This window comes from Taurulus bubalis (genome assembly GCF_910589615.1).
Source record: "Taurulus bubalis genome assembly, chromosome: 13".
Classification (NCBI taxonomy): Eukaryota; Metazoa; Chordata; class Actinopteri; order Perciformes; family Cottidae; genus Taurulus; species Taurulus bubalis.
The window spans coordinates 22,196,495-22,222,259 of NC_136601.1; the positions used below are offsets into that span (position 1 = coordinate 22,196,495).

At 42.3% G+C, this 25,765-nt stretch overlaps 1 protein-coding gene across 1 annotated transcript; it reads left to right on the forward strand.

Moving 5' to 3' along the window:
- Positions 1-5,081: 5,081 nt before the first annotated feature.
- Positions 5,082-7,786, forward strand: slitrk2 (SLIT and NTRK-like family, member 2; the record flags this gene model as incomplete). Its single annotated transcript, XM_079228569.1, is given in 2 exon segments — positions 5,082-5,109; positions 5,112-7,786. Coding segments are annotated over 2 exon segments (2,703 nt in total).
- Between the last annotated feature and the right edge of the window lie 17,979 nt (positions 7,787-25,765).

Below are 25,765 nucleotides of genomic sequence, written 5' to 3' on the forward strand. Positions count from 1 at the left end.
CATGCGTGACGGCCAGAGTAGCAGCCAGTCACTCTCCACAGATGTTGTGACACACTCCCACTCCGGATCAACAATCAACCAGTTATCGGAATCAGCTGTTTGATTTTATTATTCTAATTTGTGGTAAATACAGTTACTGTGTCAATTAGTTTGCGGAAATTCGGTTAAACCATTAATGTAAATTGAAATACAAAAGGCATTCAGAGGCCTTCTGCCCTTTTAATCTAATCTTAAGGCCTGTCTTATGGATGGGTCCTGTAATAAACTTAAATGAATTGGCATTTAATGAACTTGTTTAATTAAGTTGAGGATCACGGGGGCCTCTCAGGGCCTAACTTTCAGGTTAATCCAGCCCTGGTCAGAGGGACAGAGATGGTGCGTGATGAACCCAAACATCAACTCTATTCACTCACATGAATCATGTGGCAGAAAAGCTTCTGTGGCTTTCCATTTACACAAAGGTCAATGTTGTCAAGACGGTATACTCTGGTGGAAATACATTCCTACTGTTCTTTATCCAGAGTTGAAATTGACGTGAACAATTTGTGCTACCGTTTATTTTGGCCCCATGAGCAGATCCGCTAATTCCATTGAAGAAGGATTAAACAGTACTTATGTTTTGTATTCATGGAATAAATATGTATATCAAGTTTCCTTTCCATCTCACACACATGCTTCAGTTACAATCGTTCTCAGTGGCCTGTGATTAACTTGACAAACGTGCTGTGGAGTTGTGCTCTGACAACATGTACCCACCTGGTCTCATGTGGAAACCTGCAGGCTTTTCCATTCAACACCCTTCTTGCCATCAATCATCGCTGAAACCTGAGGCACCCATCATTCTCAATAAAATAAATAAACTATCAAAAAGCTGAATGTCACCCTCATCATTACGTGCATCATCCTTTATCATCATTACCATGACTGCTATAATTAGGATGATATATTTACAGGGGGCAATGTAGTTATTTCCATCCTTTAAAAGAACATACATCCTGTTGCAACTACGATATTTCTTTTAAGCTAAAGGGACTATCAGGAGAGCTATACCGGTCCTGTCAGACCCAGACATGGAATAAATCGCCGACACCTTCGTGTCTTCCCGCCTGGTCTGCTGTCAGTCTGTCATGCCTCAGACAGGCTGCACTCCTGTGAAAGCTGCCTCCGGGTTCCCACTGAGCTGAGGTACTCCTTCACAAATCACAATTCAGGCATTTAGTGGGGCTGCTTTAAATGGAGAGTCTGGAATTCTAGAGAAAAATTGCGTTTGTTTTTTTAAATAAATGAATTACGCTGGTCTCGTCCAGCATTCGTAGCAATACCTTTGAAAAATAATGCTGCGTAATTCCTAGATAGTATAAAGACCACTGAAGCCCACACAGGGATCTTTCAGCTAAAAGTACACTGTTTGTTACCCAAAACAGTGAAGGAACTGAGTGTTGTCTTTTCAGTAATGAAAGAGGCTGCAGAGCGTCTTCCAATGCTTGTGGTAGTGCAACCAGATCTCAACGAAATCCGTAAAATGTCCATGACCTCTTAACCCTCTGGAGTCGGGGGTCATTTTCTTGATTTTACATAATTTCTTAAATTCACCGTTTAAAGACACTTGCATATAATAGATACAAATGTGTTTTAAATCTAAAATTGCAGAACAATCTCAGCTCTGAGGCACCATTGTCCTAAGGCAAAAGTGTAAAGAGAAAATTTCACTCTAAAGCTGAACATTTTAATCTTGATTTTGGAAATTCTTCATATCTCTTGTGAAAACATACATACATACAACATTACTCATGTGGTTGAACTGTTTTGGTAGTAGAAATTGTTTTACCAAATGTTTTAGGTTCACAAAAGCAGTGAAATATATGAATAAAATGGTAGACACATATAAATAAATGTCTAAAACCAAATGTATTATTATATGGTGGGGATGATGTGTTGTGGCTGGCTTTGTGGCCTGCGGTGGTGATCCGTTGGCAGGCAGGCGGACTGGCAGGCTGCTGGAGCGATGTTATGTTGTCCTCTGGACCCTCGCAGTTGTGAATAAGACGTGTAGAAAGCAACGATTACCATTATTACCGTCTTATAGAGTCAGATATCTCCATTAGCGCTCGCTAGCTCCGTGTTAGTAAGAGCTAACGTAAACACGACTGTAGTAACGATTAACGGAGATCCAACACTACTAGGCGTTTTAAATTCACTGAAAGAAAGTTAACGGGGATCGTAGCAATATTTGATTACCCACCGTTCAGTCTTATAGCCACCCTGTCGCCATCTATATCCCTGTTAGCACTCGTTAGCTCGCTACCGCTAGCTTCGTGTTAGCAGCAGCTCTATCTGGCTACAGGTCCCGTTACTAACGTAAATATGCTATTGCAAAGTTCAGTAAATACACTTACCCATCTTCAAATGGATCCCTTTGCTTGGCGTTGTCCTCTTTATCGCAGGGATCGACTCCTTCAGGCTCTATTTGTGGTTGAAGCTGCGCCGTGCTCTCAAGTATAGCTTCACTCAGCGTCCCTGCTCTCTCTTTTCTCTCTCTCACAGTGAAGCCGAGTACGCATCATATGACACGTCAGTGTGTAGAATGCTTATATCTTGCTGTGTGAATCTCATACGATCTTGCGGACAGAAGGCAGAGGAAGCAGAAGTTCTACTGAATCTTGGAGAAGTTGAACCATATTTCTGTGCAGAATTATCGCGACGGAGTGAATATTTTCAAAATGTCAGCATCGTATAGCGCAGATCCGCGCTCGCAGATTCCGAAGAGTTAACAACGCATTATGTGGTGGTGGGTATGTAATGTGTTCAAATGAAGTGTCATACATATGGACATGAATACTGTGTGTTCTGTATGCTCATGTAATGATCAGGTAGTCCTCATAAATGGGTTCATGTCCAAGTAAACACACTCATTGTTGATGTTTGAACTCAACACCCCAGTCAGTAAACTGAAGCGAGCTGCCCTGGCTGTTTCAGGGTCCTGGCTGTTACAGGTTTCTGGCTGTTTCAGAGTCCTGGCTGTTTCAGCGTTCTGGCTGTTTCAGGGTCCTGGCGGTTTCAGGGTCCTGGCGGTTTCAGAGTCCTGGCGGGTGCCGGGTCCTTGCCTGTTTCGGGGTCCTTGGCTGTTTCAGGGTTCTGGCGGTTTCAGGGTTCTGGCGGTTTCAGGGTCCTGGCGAGTGCCGGGTCCTTGGCTGTTTCAGGGTCCTGGCGGATTCAGGTTCCTGGCTGTTTCAGGGTCCTGGCTGATTCAGGGTCCTGGCAGTTTCAGGGTCCTGGATGTTTCAGGGTCCTGGCTGTTTCAGGGTCCTGGCTGTTTCAGGGTCCTGGCGGTTTCAGGGTCCTGGCTGTTTCAGGGTCCTGGCGGTTTCAGGGTCCTGGTATTGTGCAAACTGACTCACTGGTTACTAGGACACTTAAACAGAACACCTGTACATTCAACTATGAAAAAGAGAGATATATGAAGTGTGTACTCCACATTACTTTTGTGTAGACATTGTCTCTGTAGGTGAAACAGTTGAAAGTGATTTCAGTGCAGTTAACATTTTTTGATTTTTGATTTAATTTTAAAACTATCTTTATAAAAATAAGAGTCTATGAAGTGTGAGTGAGCACTTACCATTGGAATATATATAGGACCATTCCAGTATATCATTGAATTAAAAACCCAGCATAATGTTAATAAATATTAGTGAATTTATTAATGACCCCTGTAAAGCCTGAAACACAACAGTATTCCCAGGGAATTGTGTATATAAATGTGATTCTCTCTAACGATAATGACATTCCTCTGTGTGAGTGAGTGAGTGAGTGAGTGAGTGAGTGAGTGAGCTCAAGACTGAATGTAGGACACACTAAGGGAGACGAGAAGAGGCCTTTCCTGCCCCCCAGTGGCATCATGAGTAAAAACAAGACAACAGGAAAGCTCCTGGTGAACTGGAGGACAGCAATACGATTCATGTGACTCCACATCTGTAGCATCACATGGGCATGATAAAATATAGATTATATCCCTTCCTAATTTGATGTCTTAGCAGATGTTCATCTCAAGTCTTTTTTATTCAGATGAGTTCCCATGATGCATCAAGGTTTAGGCTGAAGTTATTCATTGTACCGTACATGGGAACCAAGGACTGGAAGCAGATATAATGATGGTACCATAACTATAGCAACAATGCAGTAATGTTGTTGATAATATTGCATTAAAAACTATTATTATTCACTACTACTGTCTCTCTCTCTCTCCCTCAGTCTCTCTCCCTCTCTCTCTCTCTCTCAGTCTCTCTTCCTCTCTCTCTCTCTCTCTCTCGCTCAGTCACACACACACACACTCACACACACACACACACGCAGTGAGGCAGCAGCAGCAGGCGCTCAGTGCTGCTGTCAGTGTGCGCAGCGGAGGAGGAGGATCGACGGCATGCCTCAGCTCCGGGAATATATATCTCCCCTCAATCTCTCTCTCTCAAGCGCGCTGCTTTTTCCTCCTATTTTCTTGCATTGAGCCCCGTGTCCTTCCTTCCTTCCTTCCTATCTTCCTTTCTTTCTTTCTTTCTTTCTTTCCTTCGGAGGAGGAGGAGGAGGCGATAAGGAAAGCCAGCCGTGCGTCATGGAGCGTCTCTGCGCATTATTTCTGGATCTTTAAAGAAAGTGATTTATTTTGCCCGGACTAACATGAAGTCTTGTCTGCGTGAGGAGGCGGCGGCCGCAGCCGGCTCTCTCTGCATGTCTGCAGCTGCTGGTGATCTGCGTGAAGCCGCTGAATGGATCCGTGCTCTCTGAAGGGAAGAAGGCTTTCCTCCCTGATCAACACAGGAGCCCGTTGATTTGCAATGGTTTCGCTTTTTTTCTTTTCCAGGATTGATTTTTTGGGGATTTTTTGGGATTCACAGTGAAGGTCAAAGGATAGATTTTACGGTCTCTTTTTAACACCAAATAACAGTGGTGCGCCAGTCTCCTGCATGCTGGTGTGCTTGTGTGTCTGTGAGTGAGTGTGTACTCCCTTTCCCCCTCTCCCTGCTCTGAACACTCACCTCCTGATTTGTATTTATTTTTTCTACCCAAGGCTTACGCTGCAAAGTTAAATGCTGGATCTATATTTCAGCGACCATTTTTGGCTGTAAACATGCTGAGCGGCGTCCTCTTGCTGAGCGTCCTCACGGCCACCAGCCTGTCACCCTCTGAAGCAGAGAGCCGCAAAACTTCAGCCTCCAAAGAGATCTGCAAGACCCGCTGCGCCTGTGAGGAGCGGGAGAACGTTCTCAACATCAACTGTGAGAATAAAGGATTTACAACAGTCAGTCTGTTCCTGGCACCCCCAAATAAAATCTCTCAGCTTTTTCTAAATGGAAACTTCCTGTCACGGCTCAGCGCCAATGAGTTTGTCAATTATGGCAATGTCACCTCACTGCACTTGGGGAACAACGGCTTGCAGGAGATCCGAACCGGCGCCTTCAACGGGCTGCGATTCCTGAAGCGGCTCCACTTGAACAACAACAACCTGGAGGTGATTAAAGAGGACAGCTTTGCAGGACTGGAGAGTTTGGAGTATTTACAGGCAGACTATAATTATATCAGCGCCATAGAGCCGGGTGCTTTTAGTAAGCTGAATAAGCTCAAAGTGTTGATCCTAAATGACAACCTGCTGTTGTCTTTGCCTCCCAACATTTTCCGCTTCGTGCTCCTTACCCACTTGGATTTACGGGGCAACCGGCTCAAGATACTGCCATTTGCCGGGGTTTTAGAGCACATAGGCGGCATCATGGAGATCCAGCTGGAGGAGAACCCGTGGAATTGCACCTGTGATCTGATTCCCCTCAAATCCTGGCTGGACACTATTTCTGTCTTCGTGGGGGACATAGTGTGTGAGACGCCGTTCAGGCTGCACGGTAAAGACATCACGCAGCTCATAAAGCAGGATCTATGCCCTCGTAGGAATGCTGGGGAGCGCGTTCACCCCCCCTCCGACTCTCACTTTCAAGGGGTCCTGCCCCCAACCTACCACCCAGGCATGATCACCCCCACCCGTGCCCCGAAAGCTTCTCGCCCGCCCAAAATGCGCTACAGGCCCACCGCACGCATCTCAAAGGACAAACACGTCTTTGGGCCTATAATGGTTTACCAGACACGCTCCCCTGTGCCCATGTTGTGTCCCACTGTGTGCGTGTGCACGTCACAGAACCCTGACAGCGGATTGAACATCAATTGCCAAGAGCGAAAGCTGCACAACATCAGTGAGCTGAACCCCAAGCCCTCCTACCCAAAGAAACTCCACCTGACCGGTAACTACTTACAAGTGATTTACAGAACTGATCTCACCGTGTACAGCTCGCTGGAGCTGCTTCATTTAGGAAATAATAGGATAGCAGTGATTCAGGAAGGTGCATTCGAGAATCTAACCAACCTCAGACGGCTCTATTTGAATGGGAATTACATTGAATCACTTACTCAATCCCTCTTCGCTGGCCTGCAGTCGCTCCAGTATCTGTATTTGGAATATAACATCATTAAAGACATTTTGCCACAAACATTTAACTCTCTGCATAACCTTCAGCTGCTTTTTCTGAACAACAACCTGTTAAGATCACTCCCTGACAATGTTTTCGGGGGCACCATGCTAACGCGACTCAACTTGAGGAATAACCATTTCTCCTACCTTGCAGTTCGAGGGGTCCTAGACCAGCTTTCAGCATTTATCCAGATTGACCTGCAGGAGAACCCCTGGGACTGCACCTGTGATATTGTTGCCCTCAAGAACTGGATGGAGATGTCCAGTACCAGCGTAGTGGTTAACGAAATCACGTGTGATTCTCCCTCTAAACATGCAGGTCGCCTGCTGCGCTCACTTCGCAATGAGGCCATCTGCCCCGAGCCCGCCGATGTGCCCCCGCCGCAACATGCCCCCCCTACGAAAGCCCCCACATTAATAAGCCCTGGCACCGAAGCCGCCACACCCTCCTCTTCTTCTTTTAGCTCAGTCAGCCCCACTGAATCCCGAATCCACACTCCTGAGTTACACCCTGAGGTTCCACTTTCAGTCCTGATTCTTGGACTTCTTGTGGTTTTCATCCTGTCGGTCTGCTTTGGCGCAGGCCTCTTTGTTTTTGTACTGAAACGACGCAAAGGAGTGGACCATGTCCCCACAGGTGCTAACAACTTAGATCTCAACTCTTTTCAAGTGCAATATGGCTCCTACACTCCTGAACCGACCCAAGACAAAACCACTGAAAGCCACGTTTATAACTACATCCCTCCACCTGTGGGCTCTATGTGCCAAAACCCTATTTACATGCAGAAGGATGGCGAACAGGTGGCGTATTACCGCAACCTGAAGGAGCTCAGCTTTGGGCCCCTGGACGCAAAGAAGGATGTCCTCAGCCGCAGCCCAGGAGCCTACACCATCAGCACAATGGATTTTATGGATAAATCTCCAACATCATGTAGTTTGACCACCCCAGAACCTTCTGAGATGTTGTATCAAAATTTAGGGGAGAGGTCCCACAAAGAGCTTCCCACGGCTGCAGGCGCCCCTCCTTTCCATTACAACTTTTGCACTTTACCCAAGAGACCTTGCATCGTGCCCCCCTATGAGGCTGCTACAGCCCGGCGGCACATCACCAACCAGGACAGGTTGAACAAAACTGTACTGTACGGGACGCCCAGGAAATACTACGGGCCTGAACACCCTTCAAAAAACAATGAGCACCCGCTTCTGCTCCCTGGGAAGCTAAAAACAGAACCAGACTACCTGGAGGTTTTGGAGAGACAGACAGCGATGAGTCAACTGTAAGATAGTGCCCCTCTACCTCCCCCAGGTTTTGTGCACCATTCATAATAATCATGCAGTTACTGTAATAATAGCCCTCTCTATATATCTATCTTATCTATCTGTGTTCAATCCTACATGATTAACCAAGGCGAACCGAATCCTTTGGTGATCGTTTTTCTCTCTTCCTTTTCTTCTCGTTCTTTCTTATCAAGATGTATAAAAGGAGTATAAGAAGTATATTATTATGCAGTTCTATATTTTCTCCTGGAAGGTATAAATTATTTCTTCTTTTTTGAAAAATGATATTTCAAAAGACTTTGACGACGGCAGGTATACAATGGGCAGGACTGTGTACAATTACAGCTTTGTGCTTTTCATGAAACTGTATTTTATTTTCCCTTTGAAAAACAGAAAATGTATGAAATCACTATTATTTGTATAAGAGTACATGCTACAGATAAACATTCCTGTACATACTTGGCATACACAGATAAATGGTGAGTGTTAAACCATAAAAGAGACCTTTTCAAAATCCAACAAGCGGCAAATTCTTACCATAGCTATTCCAGAAAGTGCCTTTGCACTCAACTATTTTATCAATAATGCTCTCTGCAGAATGGAAATGTTCTTTTTTTTAAAGTGCTGTATTTTAAAGAATCAAATCTTCATGTAAAATAGTTTTTAAAAAAAAAAGACAACTTGGTTGTAAAATGATATGTGAGTTCTTGACGGGGAGAATCATGTTATTTTGCTTTAAATATGAAGTGTCTTTGAAGATGTACAACTTATCGAGAATATTGTATGCTATAGGGGAGCAATACAGCGCGGCCAAATTGCGCCATTAAACTTTCACTGAAGCACTTTGTCAACATCCTGAGCTTGAGGTACATTTTGTTTACTGTGCTTGATTGTGTTGGATGCTGAGCGGTGGACTCTCCAGTGGTCTGCTTGTGTGGTGGAGCCAGAGAAATTGAAAATAGAGCTTGCCTGCAGCTCCTCATCTAATGATTGACGAGGTGGGCTTTGGGCTCCTTCTAAGTTGAATGATAGCCATTGTTTCCCTCATTCTTCCCTCACACATTATTTCAAGGTTTTCTCCAAATCCTCTCTCCTTTCCCTGAAATATTCACTCCTTCCATCTGATGACACTAATGTTTGATGTGGAGGCTCAATATGTTCTTCCAGTGAGGAAGAGGATGTGTCAAAATATCACCAAGTGCTGTAAAGTCATTACAATGAGATATGTAGTTCGAAAAATGTGGCGGTTATCTCTTTTACAACTGCAGCTTCTCATTGTAGTCTTACAGGAGAGAATACTTGTCATTAGTATGTTAACAGCAGTGAACTGCCCCTTCTGGACAAGCAGGAAAAGGAAATGTGCTGGAGGAGAAGATGGAGGGGAGTCTGCAGTCGAGAGTAGACGCAGCGCTCCTCCGCATCCTGCCATTCAAGAATGACACCAGTTTATGTTGATTGGAAAAAAATCCGCATTTTTGAACAGCTGCTGCTTTTCTGACATTGAGATCTTACCGGGGAGAGTAATTGCAATGAGTGTTGGCAAATGAAAGTGGCTGGTTGTGTGGAGAGCAGACTCTGCTGGACAATACAGCACCTCTCTGCAACCTGCCGTTCAAAAATAAGTTGCAAGTTTGTGCACGTGTGCGTATTATCACCCCTTGTGCATTCATAGGCCTGCCCTCCCTTCCCCAGCCATGTGACATGAATGAACTGTGCTACCCGCTCTAATGCTAATTCTGTTTTCTGTCCTTCAACTCAAGTTGACATTGGCTCTTTGTATCCTCTGTGAATGGCCTCCCAGTGGCCAAACCCCTCCCCCATCTCCCTTTTGTATGCCCAGCGTCCTCCACCTCCTCCTGTGTCTTTTGTCCTTGTTTGTGTCTCCCCCCCCCCCCCCCCCCCCCCCCCCTCCGTGCTGGATTGCTGCTGGCTATTGTGTAGCTGTCCAAGGTGCTGAAACATTGCCGGCAACAGGGCAGCATTCCAGTCTGACGGCTGGTACCGGGAGCCCTGAATGAAGGAGACCAGTAAGTTCACTTTTTTGAGAGTTAGGTTGCAAAGTGGTGTTATTTCTGATCGTCTGTGGCTAGAAAAGAAAAATAAGTTTTTACTTTTTGTTTTGCTGAAGATCCTTTTCCCAAAGAATAGTCTAAGCTTGAGGCATTGGGGAGCCCTATTGCATGTGAGCGGCTTGTATCTGCTGGTCTTCATCGTTGTGTTTGTCTGCTGAGGGAATACAGCACATTGGGAAGAGCCACTCAGGGGCTTTTTCTGGAACTCTCAACCGCATGTTACGGTCTTCCTTTGCTTCCTCCAGTATTCCTTTGTTCCATTTGAAAAACTGCTCATCTGGAAACTGTGAATGTAGTTTAAAGCTCCCAGGATGTCTTGGCAGATCCGTGTGTGGGTTTTCCATTGATACAAACCGAGTGACAATTTTGAGAGAATTTGCTTTCTATCGGATCCTTGTAAGCAAAATGTTGTTAAACTCTACTCTCAGGTGTGTAGTGTTCTTTGTTAACAGTTAAAGGATCATTATGGCGTATTACTAATTCAGCCTTATTTTTCGCCCTTATTTGTTATGGTTATGATTTCATTGTCCTCACTAATATGGGACGTGATGTCGCTTTAAGAGACATGAGCAGATTATATAAACAAGTGATTACAATTGGGGCAAAACGCTGATTCAATACATCAATACAATTATTTATTGAATTACAAGTGTTATGTTTAAATACCCAAATGTAGGCAGATTAGCACATATTGGCCACATTTGAGTATTTCAAAATCGGAACAGATATCTGTAAATCAGGTTAAAAATTCTTGTTTAATTTTGTTAGAAATATCAGTCAAAGGTTTTTACAGATGGAGTTGTATAAATATCTGTGTATCACTGCATTAATCCCCAAAAACTGTCGACAGCCATGAAAAAAATTCACCATGATTTTTCAAATTCTCCGGCTCAGTTAAAAAAGATATGCTTCGTAAAATTCGAATTGGATACAATGTGATAACACTACAGGGATAAAACATGAAAATGTATCAAAATGAAACTATCCCAGTTGATTACTTAAAGATTTAAGAATATTATTTATATTACAAGGTTTCTGAAATTCTATGTTTTGGTGAATTCAGTAGAAATCCACAAATAAACAAAGTAGTAAAATAAACACTTTGAATGTGTATTTTTCCTCTAGTCTGAAAGAAACTGTCCTTTGTTTGGAGGTTAAAGCAAAGTCGACACAATATAAATAATGTCTCATTCCATAAAGAAACGTCATAACACCGATTGAGGCAATGCGGCCATTCACTCATGCCCATTAAACAGCAACTTGACATTTCTTGAACAACTTCCTGTGTTCAGTAATTCATTCAAAATACATTCAAGAGTACCTTGTTTGTTTGAGTTCACCTCATATTGCATTTCAACCATTGGAACACTAAATGCTCAACAGCTGCTTTCATTCTGGCTTTAAGGAACTGGGATACAACAAATGAAGACTGGAGTTAACGGCAGACCTTTGGTGGCTTTAGCTTTCGCTGTCAAATGAAATGTTACTGCATTCCCTGGTCCAGCAAGGTTATGTCATAATATATTGATAATGAAGGCTTTTTTTTTCGTCAACACATCTGCTGTCCCAGAGTCAGATCCATCCATTCCATATAAATAGGGCATTGATATCAGAGAATCTCCACCTGTTCACAAGTCTTCCATGATAGATTGTTTCAATAAACTAGCATTACCAAGCAGGAACCTCAGATTCTCTCAGTCACCAGAGCTTTGGATAATATGGTTTGCAGCTAAATTGTATTCTAGAGCCGAGGAGCTGCATCTCTGAACACCTGGAGGAGAAGCTCCTCCTTTAATGTAGTTCTGCTGTTGCTTACGCATCAACCACCTCATTTACCGCAAAGACCCATATTTTCTCCACCTGTTCCCTTCTTGTGAGTTTCCCTTTATGCATTTCCTTGTGGCCCCTCAGTGCCGTGACTTCTTTAGAAACGTATGGAGCTGCTTTCATCCAGAGCTGCTGGTGCAAACAGGGAGATGCTGCGGTAAGCAACGCTGTGGCGCTGTCATGGGCTTCCTTTTTAACAAGCTCTGCCATTTCAGCTGCTGTGTGAATGGAAGAGAAAAGAAAGAGAGTGTGAGAGAGGGAGAGAGAAGGCGAGAGAGAGAGAGAGAGAGAGAGAGAGAACTGTTCATTCCTCTCCTTTTCTGAAAATTCCTTCCTTGGGCACAATAGGTCCTCTGTGTCTTTTTAGTGGCAGTGAAGGAAAGAGAGGAAGAGCGTGCATGCACACACACACACACACACACACACACAAACACACACACACACACACACACACACACACACACACACAGGGGATATATGGGAGGATTGGAACATGTGCAGTCTTGCACACCAATGAGGAAGCTTTCTCCCCAGAACACTCTCCTCTCTTATCTTGCACTGGGACTCACACATGTGAGTGAGTAAGTGAGTGAGGGAGGGAATGAGTGAGTGAATGATGGAATGAGTGATTAAAAGAATGAGTGAGTTAGAGAGTTAATGAGTGAGTGAGTGAGTGAGTGAGTGAGTGAGTGAATGAGAGAGTTAATGAGTGAGGGAGGGAGGGAATGAGTGAGTGAGTAAGGGAATGAGTGAGTCAGAGTTAATGAGTGAGTTAGAGAGTTAATGAGTGAGTGAATGTGTGAGTGACTGTGAGTGAATGAGTGAGGGAGGGAATAAGGCAATGAGTGAGTGAGAGAGTTAATGAGTGAGTGAATGAATGCGTGAGTGAATGAGGGACTGTGTGGGTGTATGTATATATATTCATATAATGTGTGGATCTCTGCAGCGTTGTTCTTTTTTCTCTTTCGATAAGATTGAAATGTATAAATGAGTATTTTGTGGATAAAGGTCTCCCTCGCTTCCACTCTGTCTACCTCTCTCGCCCGCCCCTCTCTTGGTCTCCCTTCTTTCTGTCCCTCTTTCACTAGATATGATAGAGGACTATAAATTGGTATTCCTACAGTGTGGCTCAATATGTGGATAAGTGATTCAGAGATGACTTTGAAGCATAAGGGCTGTTGCTTTGAGTTGATTTATAATAGCAGTTTCTATGTGTTGTGTGTGTGCGTGTGTGTGTGTGTCTGTGCGTGTTGGCATTTTCTGACTTTTGTGCATTATGTTGTGTGTGACGGCGGCTTTCACACATACGATTGAAATAATTTCTCCTCAGATTGATGCAATCCATTTTCCATTTTTCACTTATGTGTGTGTGTGGGTGTTTGCTCCATTACGTGTGTATCCTGATTCCATTCAGCCATTCGCTTCAATTATGTTCACGTTTTCATGAGATGCCCTTTATTATGCTGAGTCGTTGTTTAAACTTTGCTTCTGTGCACACTGCTTCTGTGTGAAGCTTTGCTTCTCCAACGTGGACACCAATGTGTAGCAGAGGTGGATGCTGAGCGAGATTTATTGGACTTCCTGTTTTACCATAAATTACCGTAGCCCTTTAAGCCCTAACCCATAATCCTATTTATTGTTTGAGTTGTGTTTAGAGGTTGTACATGGGGATTATAAATTATTGTAGCCCTGATTTTTATGTTTAATTTGATACCTAAAATGTATTAATATACCATGTTTTTTTTCCTTAATTTGTACCTTGTGACCTGATATAAAAGGGTTCCCTAATCAGGGGACCCTAGGGCTCAACATGTTTTAACTTGTGTAAAAGAGAGTTGTTCTATCACTTGAGAACATTCAGAGCTCAGCAGACTGTCTGCTTTATGTGTCGTCTCTCTGTTTCTTACAGAGGTTTGTGGTTCCTGATCGTCTAAGAGCACATGGTATAGGGTTGTATTTCAGTTTATTTACGTTGTTAAATGTTCATGCTGGTCTTTAGCCTGTACACCTCCTTTGGGGCCATTGTTGAGCCCCCTCAAATACAAGTTCCCCCAGGAATCAATCGGTGCTACATGTTTAATTTAGCACAGATGTGTTTGTGCCATGTTAGCAAAAGTAAAAAACAAAACAGGACAGGGTCTCAAGACCACGGAAAATGCATTTACCATTTCAGTTTTTTCAGCAGATAATTTGGGGATTTAGGGGCCCTTGAGGGTCTGGGGCCTCAGGCAGTTGCTCGCTTGGTACAATTGGTAATCCTGCTGTTTGATCTTTTGGATTCACATATTTTCCTTTGTTGGATCAATGTCTTTTCTGCTTTCGAAAGAAAACTCTTCATATTTTTTTTTTACATCGATAAAGTTAGAACTGGGTTCATACATAATTCATAAAAGAGGAGCAAAGGGTGTTGAATAGCGCTCAACAAATAATATCATATGTTCTGGTCATGCCTATATATACATATATATACATATATATGTATATATATATGTATGTATATACATATATATTCATATATATGTATATATATATGTATGTATATACATATATATTCATATATATGTATATATATGGGCTCAATGTCAGTGACCATGTTGACCATGTGATTAGCTGCTACTGATTGAAAATGACGCAACCTTGAATAAATACTTGATTAAGACTAGATTAAACTGGTCAGCATTTAAACTGGGTTCTATTCAGTGGAATGACCTAGGTGACCCTTTTAAAACTCTGCCATCTGTGTGTATGAAATGTATGCGTCACACTTATGTGATATGATCAGCCATTTATACAAGCTATCAGACTGAAATTCTCTAAGCGAGCCATATGGCATGTCTGTGGATGATTTACTGTCTGAAAGAGAAATGGTGGCATAAACAGTGCTTGTTCTAAGTATCTTCAACAGACACTCAATGGCACATGGAATATTAGCCAAACACACCGTGTCAAGCTTTCCTCCTGCTCTCCAGCCCTCTGTAGAGTTAACCAAGCAGAGAGACATAGCTGCTCTGGATGCAAGGCACACCGCAGTGCGGCGGTTACATGTAATTCAAATGTAATTAACTCATTTGCATGAAACTAGCTTGCTTATTAAATATTAATGTTGCTGTGATTGTGATTAATAGGATTATTGATTTGCGGTTTTTCCATGTACAGGCCTTGGAAGCCATGTCAGTTACTATCTCGTTTTACAGAGCTGTTTAGCCTTTTAGCCTTTTGTAGCTCATGGTATTTCAACACACTCTGTTCTCACTGGGTACAGCCACACAAGGAGCTGTTTTCAGAGAGTAAGCAACTGTGGTTAGCATAGATGCTGCAATAACATTGGTTATGTTCGAACTAGAGAGCATATCTTTATTGAAAGATGAACAAAGAACGGCACTGAAGGGTTTTCTTCACCCGACTGGCTTCGGTAAGACTTTGATTGAGAGGTGGCTCATTCGATCACCTAGCTGCTAGCAGGTATCTTTTGAACGGGCCTGCCCTGTCCTAAACGGTTTCCAATGATGGCTTTAAGGAGGCTTTTGTTCAACAAACCAGTCAGGTAAGATCAATGAAAGCTAGTATTGCTCTGTATCTTTGCCAACACGTTCAACCTTACAACCTTCACGTTATTTGTCAATAATGTGTTCATAGATTGTCGCACTGCCCCCTAGTGACCAAAATTCCATTTCTGCAGCTGTAAAAAAGAAAACAGTCCAACATCCCTTTCATATCATGACTAATGCTGGAATGATTGAAGACAAATAGCCAATTAAGAATATGAATATTCATTAATTAAGTAATTTATCAAGTAGAATGCAATCACTTTTCAGGTTTCAAATTCTCAAATGTTTATATATGTTCAAATACTTTCTCTGATCTACTTCAGTGTGAATTGAATATCTTGAATACCCATGGGTGGAATAGGGGGACAAGTCACCTTTAAGGGTACAAACAAATGCATTCAGTATTTCCTGATAAAACGTATTGTATTTCTCCTTGGACTTAACACACATCCTGTATGCAATTGTTCCCTCATAAAACATTTGCACAGCTGGTTTCAAAATACTTCTAACGGCACGTTGCTACGTTTCTTTGCATACTTGCTCCACTGTTGTGTATTGAGTCTTTGCATATAATACTTGTTGCAGCCCTATATTTGACGATACAATATTTAACATCATTGTATTGGTAGAAAGTTGGATTGTTGTGTGTTGTGTTGTTGGCATTGATCCCGACTGATGCACAGAGTTAGAGACTCACTCAACCACAGGAGGTCAAACCATATTACCCAGTTTTATTTGGCAGTGGGATCTGTCAGCTGCTCTTTGTTCCTGATTCCTTCAGCAGGGATGTTGTGTGTATGACACTGACTCCAGCAGCTGATGTCCAGAGTGATAAGCAAGGATTAGCTCGTCTGTGTAAAGGGTTGAATGTCAGAGGTGTGTGAAGCAGTCAGGAAAAGGGTTTGACCACAAAATCCTGATAATTTCTAGTGAGAGATAATTATGTCGGTAATTTCCCGACGCGAGGCAAGTTCTCTCAGGGCTCTCAAGTTTTTAAGACAGGTAAGCGTGACATCTCTCTCTCTCTCTCCCCCTGGACGGGGGGCCCTGTTCTCTAAACATCACGGAGGAGAAAAATGACGGAGAAAAGACGGACAGAAGCAGCGAGAGCACTTCTTTACATCACATCGGTGGCTGCGCGTCATCCTCCACCTGCTTCCAACCGACCTCGTCAGTAAATCTGACCAGGCAGTCAGTTTTATAGTCCCGTATGTGCGTCCCGTGCGTCCCGGGACTATTTTCTCTGTCGCTGAAATGCGATACACAACGTTTGGTGGCTACAACTATTTTGTGCTGAAAGGGAGCTTACTATTACTATTTATAGTCGCAGGTACCCGTATTATAAAAGCAATAAGGTACTCGAGGCAGTACTGTGTCTACAATAATGTACAGTTCAAGGGTTTGCCTAACAACTCCCTTGAACAGTACATTATTGCACGACACAGTACTGCCTCTCGTACCTTATTGCTTAATTAAACATAATTTTAAAAAAATTAAGTAGGATTTTTTAATTATAAAAAGTTGGACATGATCCCGGTGTCCAACAACACTGTCTCGCGCCGCATCGATGCTTTGTCCGAAGACATCCTGTCAACGTTAGTCGGTCGCGTGAAGAAGAGTGAGTTTTACGTTTAAACAGTTTTCAATTGCGCCAAACATCGGAGAGCTTTGTGCAAAGATGCAGGCCCATCCGTCGCATTAATAGATGTAAGTATGTGGCCAAATGTTATTGTTATTATTGCTACAGGTTACTGGGAATACTCACGTCTCTCACTTTCTCCCCCTCCCTCTCCCTCTCTATCTCTCTTGCTGCAGGCTCAGCCACCTGCGCTGCATGTGAAAATCCTCATATGGACTCCTCCTTTTTTATTTATATCCGTTTCTGAGCCTATGCATGTGCCACTCTTTGTTCTTTACGTGGCTTACTGTGTTTACGTAAATAAATGTGAAATGCAATCTGCCTCTGAGCCTGTGCGTGTGTCCTCGCCATCCGTATTGCTCTTTAAAAGTGACGCCTTGTGTAACTGAAATTTATACAGCGGACTAAATCTTGTAACAAACGCCACGCGCGAGCAAACAGTTCTCGCATTGGTCCGATTTTATGCGGCTATAAATAGGCTCTGTTTTTTTTTTAAGGTGTGGGGGTTTGGGGGTGCGTGAACCCGGTCGGGATGTAGAAGGGGGTGCGTGGCCTAAAAAGTTTGGGAACCGCTGGTCTACAGTATTGGATACCAGAGATACTCAACCTGGTTATATCTATTTCAGGGCTGGATTCCATCCAACAGAGTGATACCACTTTGACCCAAAGTGCTTTGGTGTTGGGTGTAAGAAGTTGTCTTGCAAGTTGTATCTGACTACATCTAAAGTGTTTGGTTCACACTGACTTGCATACGTTAGTGTCATAAAGCCTTTGTTTTTCATTCATGAAAATTGGGAGTGTGTTTCTTTGGGAGTGTGTACAAAAGAACACAATATTGTCACATGGAAATATCATTGAGGAAATGTTTCTTAAATGCTAATTCTAATCTTTTGTTATACCTTTCTTACTCAAAAGGCAGGTTGTGTGTGGTTTAATTACTCAGCTACAATTCATCATAATTTCATACTTTTGCTGACAATTTCAAGGTCAGTCTAGACATTTTTTCATTTGGTATGTATTTTTCTACCATTCCAGACAGCCATTGATTTATATTAATGTTCTTGCTTTTGGAAAATCAACAAGAACATCTGAAACTTACTTGAGTTGTGTAATTGTCTCAAAGAATCTCTTTTGGATTTTCATACGATGGCATGAAGAATAAACACACTGACAACGTTAAAAGCATACATTCGAAAATTGTCAGCAAAATACAAAGCATACATGATTGTAGCTGAGCAGTTGCAAAAACAACTAAAACTTTCAAACACTGGAACTATCTGCATCATCGTTCTATTGGTTTATATAAACTTAAATGGGACACACAAGCAAACAGATGAGCAGGCCCACCCTATAGTAATCCTTCAGCCAAGTGAATGTGGTCCATCTACATTACTAGTAAGACATAGGGTGACTGTGGCTCAATCAGTCAATCAATGGATCTGTGGTTCGATCCCCGCCTCCACTAGTCCATGTCGATGTGTTCTTGGGCCAGACACTTAACCCCGATTTGCCTCCCTAGCTGTGCCTACGGTGTGTGAATGTTAGTCAGTCCTGATGGACAGGTGGCACCTTCAAGGTAGCTCCTCCCATCAGTGTGTGAATGGGTGAATGATGACTGTATGTATGACTGTAGTGTTAAATGGTCAGAAGACTTGTAAAGATGATAACAAAACAGTCCTCTGTTATTCCATTTACATCCTTTAGATAGTGCTCCAGCTGGACAAAGGAGCTGAGATTCTGCTGGGATTAGAGTTTCCTCTATCTCCAATCTTGGGTTTGTGTTGAGGTCAAAGGAGCCTGACCAGGAGGCCATTTCTGTGACAGAAGATTGTAGAGAGAGGAGAATCAATGGCAGAGACAGAGAGAGATGGTGGGAGAGACCAACACAGACTGAAGAAAGGTAAGGAAAACAGATACAGGTTCAATTGGTTCATTTGCCAAGAAGAAATCCTGTTTGCGTGTGTGTGTGTGTGTGTGTGTGTGTGTGTGTGTGTGTGTGTGTGTGTGTGTGTGTGTGTGTGTGTGTGTGTGTGTGTGTGTGCGTGTGACAAGACTGCATCAAGACTGTTTTCTTGAGCTGGTCACTGTTGCTCCAAAGCAAAATAAACAAAGACCCAATGAAAAAGTAAGACAGAGAGAGAGAGGAGGGAATAAAACTAAAGAAAGACACCCTGAGGCCTGTTCAGTCATCCAGAAGTTCTTTCCTCTAATGGAGCTGCCTCACTTTAAATTACAGCCAAATCAATGCACATCTTCGCTAAGTCTTGTTGTGGAGTGGCTGCTGACTGAAGCGGTATCTACACACAATTCAAAAAGTATGTATCCTTTTACATTTCTTTTGTGTATTATAAGTGGCCGACTGTAGCTCAGTGGTGAGCAGGGTCGTCCTTCAATCAGAGGATCGGCGGTTTGATCCCCTGGCTCCACTAGTCTAGTCTCCATGTCGATATGTCCTTGGGCAGGACACTTAACCCTAAATGTCTTCTGTAGCGCTGAATACGGTGTATGAATAATAGGTACTCCTGTTGGATAGGTAGAACCTTGCATAGTAGCGTCTCCCATCAATGTATGAATGTTAGTTAGTCCTGATGGTCAGGTAGCTGCTCCCATCAGTGTATGAATGGGTGAATTAGGACATGTGATGTTAAAGCGCTTTGAGTGCTCGGTAGGGAGAAGAAAAGTAGATTAAGACACAGAGTCTCTTCTTTAAAACAAAGTCTCAAGACTAAAAAGAATATATGAATAAAGGCTCTTTCGTGATGCACATTCCCATATGTAATTATAATCAAGTGAGCCATAAAGGGATTCACCCATTCATACACTGATGGGAGGAGCTACCATGAAGGTGCCACCTGTCCATCAGGACATACTAACATTCAACAAGAACACATCAACATGGGCTCGTGCAGCAGGGGATCGAACCATCGATCGAAGGACAACCCTGCTCACCACTGAGCCACAGTCGTAGATGATATGACTTATCTAGCAAAACCCCTTTATATTCAGGAAATGAAAAGAGCTCAATAGCCATAGGTTTGAAGGGTTGAAAGTAAAGCAGAATCACACAACCAGAAACCAGATCCAGGACAACACTTTAATTTTGAAAAATGGGTGGAAGAAAAAAAAGGAGAGGATTGAAAAGGGAAAGAGAGAGCAGTGCACAAATAACAAGAATGATTAGACAGAATGGCAGCAAGGAAACAACGAGGAAGCAAAATAAGTAGGGCGGGGCACGTTAACGCGTTACAAATGCGTTAACGCAGCAATCCATTAACGCCGACAATGATTTTTTCATGCTTTAACAGCATGTTTGTTTTTTTGCATTGGGAGAGGCTTAACGTTACACAGCATTGATGCAGCAACCAGCGTCCTTAGAGTCGCAACGAATGACGGCTCGTATGAGCCTCCAGACGCATCGTCGTCAGGAGAATACACAAGTTGTATGAAAGGGAGCGCACTACATAAGTGACCCCTCCGACAGATGGTCTTTCACTTTGACTGATGGTTTTTAAATGTGTTTTATTTTTTGCAAAACTAACGTAAGAACGTGTGCCTCTTCGGGGGAGTGCTAATGCATTTCTTTCTCCATTCAAAATTGACTGTAAAGACTGTAGCACTATGCGACTTCCGTTTCAACTCTGTTTTTCAGTTTCAAAATAAAAGCAGCTTATCTCAAAACAGGAAACCAGATACATTTTGCTTACGGCAGACAAAAAACATGCAACAAAAACAACAAAATGTATTGACAAACTACTGAACAGACTGTTTATGCTGTTCCCTGATAAAAGACAAATCTTTCTTTTGGTACCTGTTCAAAAAGGAAAGAAAACTGATTTATATACTGTTCTTAACTTGCTTCTTGTTGCTCCGAGAGTGTCTGTTATATTGTTCTGATAACATTACTTTAAAAATAAAAGCGTGCAATACACTAATTTTTCATTCATTATTGAATTTTGCGCATCATGCGATTAATCGCTGTTAATCACAGAAAAATCATGCGATTAATCAGTTACATTTTGTCATCTTTGCCTAGCACTAAAAATAAGACATAAAATAGGCAGGAAAAATAATTATCTCAATAAGACAAAATGGTGAACCAAAGGGATGGCAGCCTGAATTAATAATTAATGAAGCAATAAAGAGGATGATATGACGAAAGGAAACAGGGGAAGAAAGAAAAGATGTTGTGAAATGATAATCATAAATAAGTTTGATGAATCCCACTGAACTCAACCCAAGTTAAAACAGTGAAGCTGAAAATATGTATGTATATTTTAGTAAGTAAACATATTATAGCTTTATTAGAAATATTTCTTTGCAATATACTATTTTGGAATATAGGATTGATTGATAGGATGGAGTTTGGTATGAGGAGAAGAAGAATGGATGGAGGAAAGGAAATCGAGCAAAGGCTTTAATTCTCCTCTGGTTCCCGTAAGGTTCCAAAATGTAGTTTGCAAACAAGGTGATATAGAACCGCATCAGTTCATAAAACCAGAGTCTATTGTTCTTTAATGTTGGAGGCTGTCGACAGTCAATGAGTGGAAGGGTAGTTGGATCGTGTTGGTGCTTCTCTGCACAGCTCAGTGTACATGTGTACACTATAGCAAGAGGACTGTAGAATGTACAGTAACTTACTGGCAGAAATTAGCAAGTAAGTCGCTGTACTGTAGTATATTTCACAGTATGCTTACTGTAAAATTAATCCCAGTACCCATGGAATACTGTAGTCATTTTTACAGTAATAATCCCAGTACCGTCATTGTTATTACAGTAGTTATCAAAATACTGTACTTGTCATCACAGTAACCGTGTACAGTTTACAGCAAATCCTAGACTACTATAACATGCACAACAGTATTCATTTTAATACTGTAAATGAATAACAGTAAAATAATTAAATACTGTAAAATGAAGACGCAGGTTTTTTCAACAAAGGTCATTTATTTTAATATTTCAACATTTTAAATAAAAAATATATATTTCGTTTTTAGTTTGTAAAAAAAAAGGTTTGTAAACAACACTTTTTCATGGTATTCTTGAACATACAACATTTTAAATGTTCCTCCTTCAAGTTACTATGCCAATTTAAACATGTTTTAAAGTAATTTGACAGTAAACAGTAAAATTCAAGGACTGGAAGAAATAAAACATTCAGGTCAAGGGAGAAATGTATAAAAACTGGAAAAAGTGCAATTTCAAACAATAAATTGTCCATCACTGACTTTATTGTTACTCTTCCTGAACTGGAGTCTCTTCCTGAACTGAAGTCTTCTTCCTGGGCAGGAGTCCTTTTCCCTGCAGTGGAAGGACAGAGAGACATTGGTTACCTATTCCCATTAGAAATACCACAATATGTTTCTACTACTGACAATGTCAGCCTATGTTGTGTTTTGTCTGGTACTGGGATCTTACTAACATGAAGAGTCTTGGAGTGCTCTTGCAGGGACACCTGGGCCTCAACATCAGCCCATCAGCCTGGTGGAGGTTTCCTGCAACACAAAATAAATGGACAATAGTACTGTATTTATGAGGAGAGACATGAAAGAAACCCTTACTTTGATGGTCCAGTTTAGGGGGAAAGTGAGAAGATAAGCATTGTTTAGCCTGGAAGGTGTGGTTCACGTGGGGGGACGAGAACATGAAGCAGGAAAGAGATGGTTCCCATAACAAACACCTGCTTTTTTGGTTTGAAGTTTGAAATGTGTACAACTTTCTATGTGGGGCTGCAAACAAGTGTGTGTGTGTGTGTGTGTGTGTGTGTGTGTGTGTGTGTGTGTGTGTGTGTGTGTGTGTGTGTGTGTGTGTGTGTGTGTGTGTGTGTGTGTGTGTGTGTGTGTGTGCGCGCGTGCACACACACAGGAATGTGGGGAACACACAGGAAAGTGTGTCCCTACTTCCCTCTTAAAGTCACATAGCGTTACACGGTAACTTTACTTAAGAAGAGTGTGCTGTCCTTAATTAATGTATAGTTACAAAACGCCTGGCAAAAAGGAAATATTAAGGAATAATAATGAGCTTGAAAATAATGTTAAAACGGATTATGGTGTATTGCTGAAAAAGGAAAAAAAAAACTCAAAATTACTGTATTGTGATTCACAGCAACATTTAGTTACAGCAAGATTCACCCGGGAATGAATTTCGACCATGATGCAGATCTACAGCAACATGCTGTATATAACAGTAAGAATATGGCCAGTATACGGTAATATTACTGTGAAAACAAGAGAAACTTATTACAGTGTACACGTGTACACTCTTCTCTTCAGCGCTCAGTTGCTCTTTTCCCACTCTAGGTGACAGGTCTGCTGGATGGCAGCGAGCTGATCGTTCACTGATTGATTTGTTCATTTGTTTCATTATGTAGCATTACTCCTGCATCCTCTTCATTCTTTCTTCCTTGCTTTCCTCTTTTTGTCCTTGCTTGTTTTAAAAATCATATTCCAGATGAGTTTTCCCCACAACGCGGCTTTTTTGGTTATTTCGTCCTTCCAATCGATGTCCAAGGAGTCCCCTGGGGATGATACATAGTTGAAAAATATATATACGTGGCAAGCTAGCAACTCACACACTCAGATCAACTGCTGCTTCAAAAGCTGAGAACGAATATTGAGCCGCAGCTATAATCGGCTGTATAGTGTGAGCTGCACTTAATGGACTTAAAACAAGTGAGTCACAGTGATGTGCCCCCTAACCAGCGCAAAGCATTTTGGGTTTAAAAAGAATGTAATACACAGTGCTGTGCCATCAATGTCTGATTTAATATAGAATATATCAAATTCTGTTTATGAACACTTAGACACTTATATTTTATTGAATATGTATTAAATAACTATTTTTAAATGATTTTTTAATCGATGCTACATTCTATGTTTAAAAAAACATTAAAAAAATCTCACGTACCCCCTGGAGTGTCTGCACGTTACCCCATTTGAGAACCACGGAACTCCAGTGTTTTTCTGACATTGATTATGAATCCATGCTTTTATTTTGTGGGTTACAAAGATTAACAAATGATATCACCATAACACTATGTATTTCGGTTTGCATAGAACATGGCAGCGTGGGTTGCCTACACGTTCTCCCCGAGACAGCGTGGGTTCCCTCCATGTTCTCCTCTGGAAGTATCTATTTCAACTACCCCTTTTATTTTGAAGGTCCATAGCAGAAGTTATATCATACCTATGGACTATGTGTACATGACATTTATTTATTCTTTCACACAGATTTCTATAAGAATATTAATTTCTATCATATGTTCCTCTGTACATTTCTGCGGTGATTCAAATTGGGAGTGTTAAAAGCAAGCTTACACATGTATACGTACACCTGGCACTGGCACATCCGGTGCACGTATTTAAATCCAATTTCTTCTTCCCTTTTCCGTTCAAATGCAAAATCCCTTCACACTTCCCTTCCTGTCATAAAATGTCCTTCAAAATCTGCAAACAGCTTTTTGCTCTTTCGGAAAAACAATCCATTGACTCAGGAACATAACCGAGGAGGTATCTAATAAACATTGTGGGGGAGAGGAAAGTTGCGGAAAACAAAGAGGGAAGGTGAGGAGCAAAGGTGAGAGGTGGGATAGCTTCAGGAGAGAATTATTTCTCAGAGAGGGAACAAGGGAAGAAGAAAAGAGGGAGTGTGTGTGTGAGGTGCCTCACATTCACACGCTCCCTCACTATTTATATTTTTCTTTCTGTGCCGCTCAGCTGAACTCTATTTGGATTTTATCATTGAATCTCTCCATTTAATTTCCTTCCTAATTAGCTGCCTTTCACTCCTGGGGAATGTGCTGCTGTCTGCTGCCCAGTGTCGCTCTGCAAGTGTGTTGACATGCCAGCACTCGGAGTTAGAGCGCACTGTGGGGAGGCCAGGCAGCGCTGTGTGTGTGTGTGAGTGTGTGTGTGTGTGTGTGTGTGTGTGTGTGTGTGTGTGTGTGTGTGTGTGTGTGTGTGTGTGTGTGTGTGCGTGTGTTGGTTTGTGAGAGACTAAATCAATAGCCAGTGATCAGATAGGGCTGGTTAAGGGCCATTCTCTCCAAGGAGGGAGGAGTTAAGGCCTCTTGGAAAAATGCTCACGGCAAGATTCATGTTTATTCACAAGCGCACGCACACACACACACACACACACACACACACACACACACACACACACACACACACACAGACTGCGTACAGTTTAGTGATTCTGAAATGTGGCAAATATCCCTGAGAGGCTCCGGCGGGTCATGCTGTTTATTACAGTCTGTGTGTGTGTGTGTGTGTGTGTGTGTGTGTGTGTGTGTGTGTGTGTGTGTGTGTGTGTGTGTGTGTGTATCTTCTGCTTTAACGAGTGTGTGTGTGTGTCAGTATGTGTGTACAGACATTAGTCTGCCTGTTCAGCTGAATGAGCACACCTGTATGCAGTCCTATTCCTGTCTCACAATTAACAGAGAGCCTTTTTGACAGTGTGATGCTGTGTTTGTGTGTGTGTGTGTGCATGTGTGTGTGTGTGTGTGTGTGTGTGTGTGTGTGTGTGTGTGTGTGTGTGTGTGTGTGTGTGTGTGTGTGTGTGTGTGTGCGTGCGTGCGTTCTTGAATGATTTGTGATTAATGCAGTTTTCCTCTCTCTTTATTTTGCTTAATGGTCCAGGCTCTAGAGCAGACCTGGGCATTTTACGACCCGCGGGCCAGCTGTCCCAGTCCGGCCCGCGTGAGGTGAATCAAAAATTAAAAATAAATAAATAAGGGACACGCCATAAATGCAATACAATGCAGACATGAAAATCCTTCACCTTTCGGCGAAATTCGCCGTTTTGAAACCAAAATAGGTAACCTACGCGAATGGTGTAGATCCGTTTTTGGGAGAGAGGGTGGGGGGGGGGGGGGTCAACTGTCCGCCGTTTCTGAGATTGG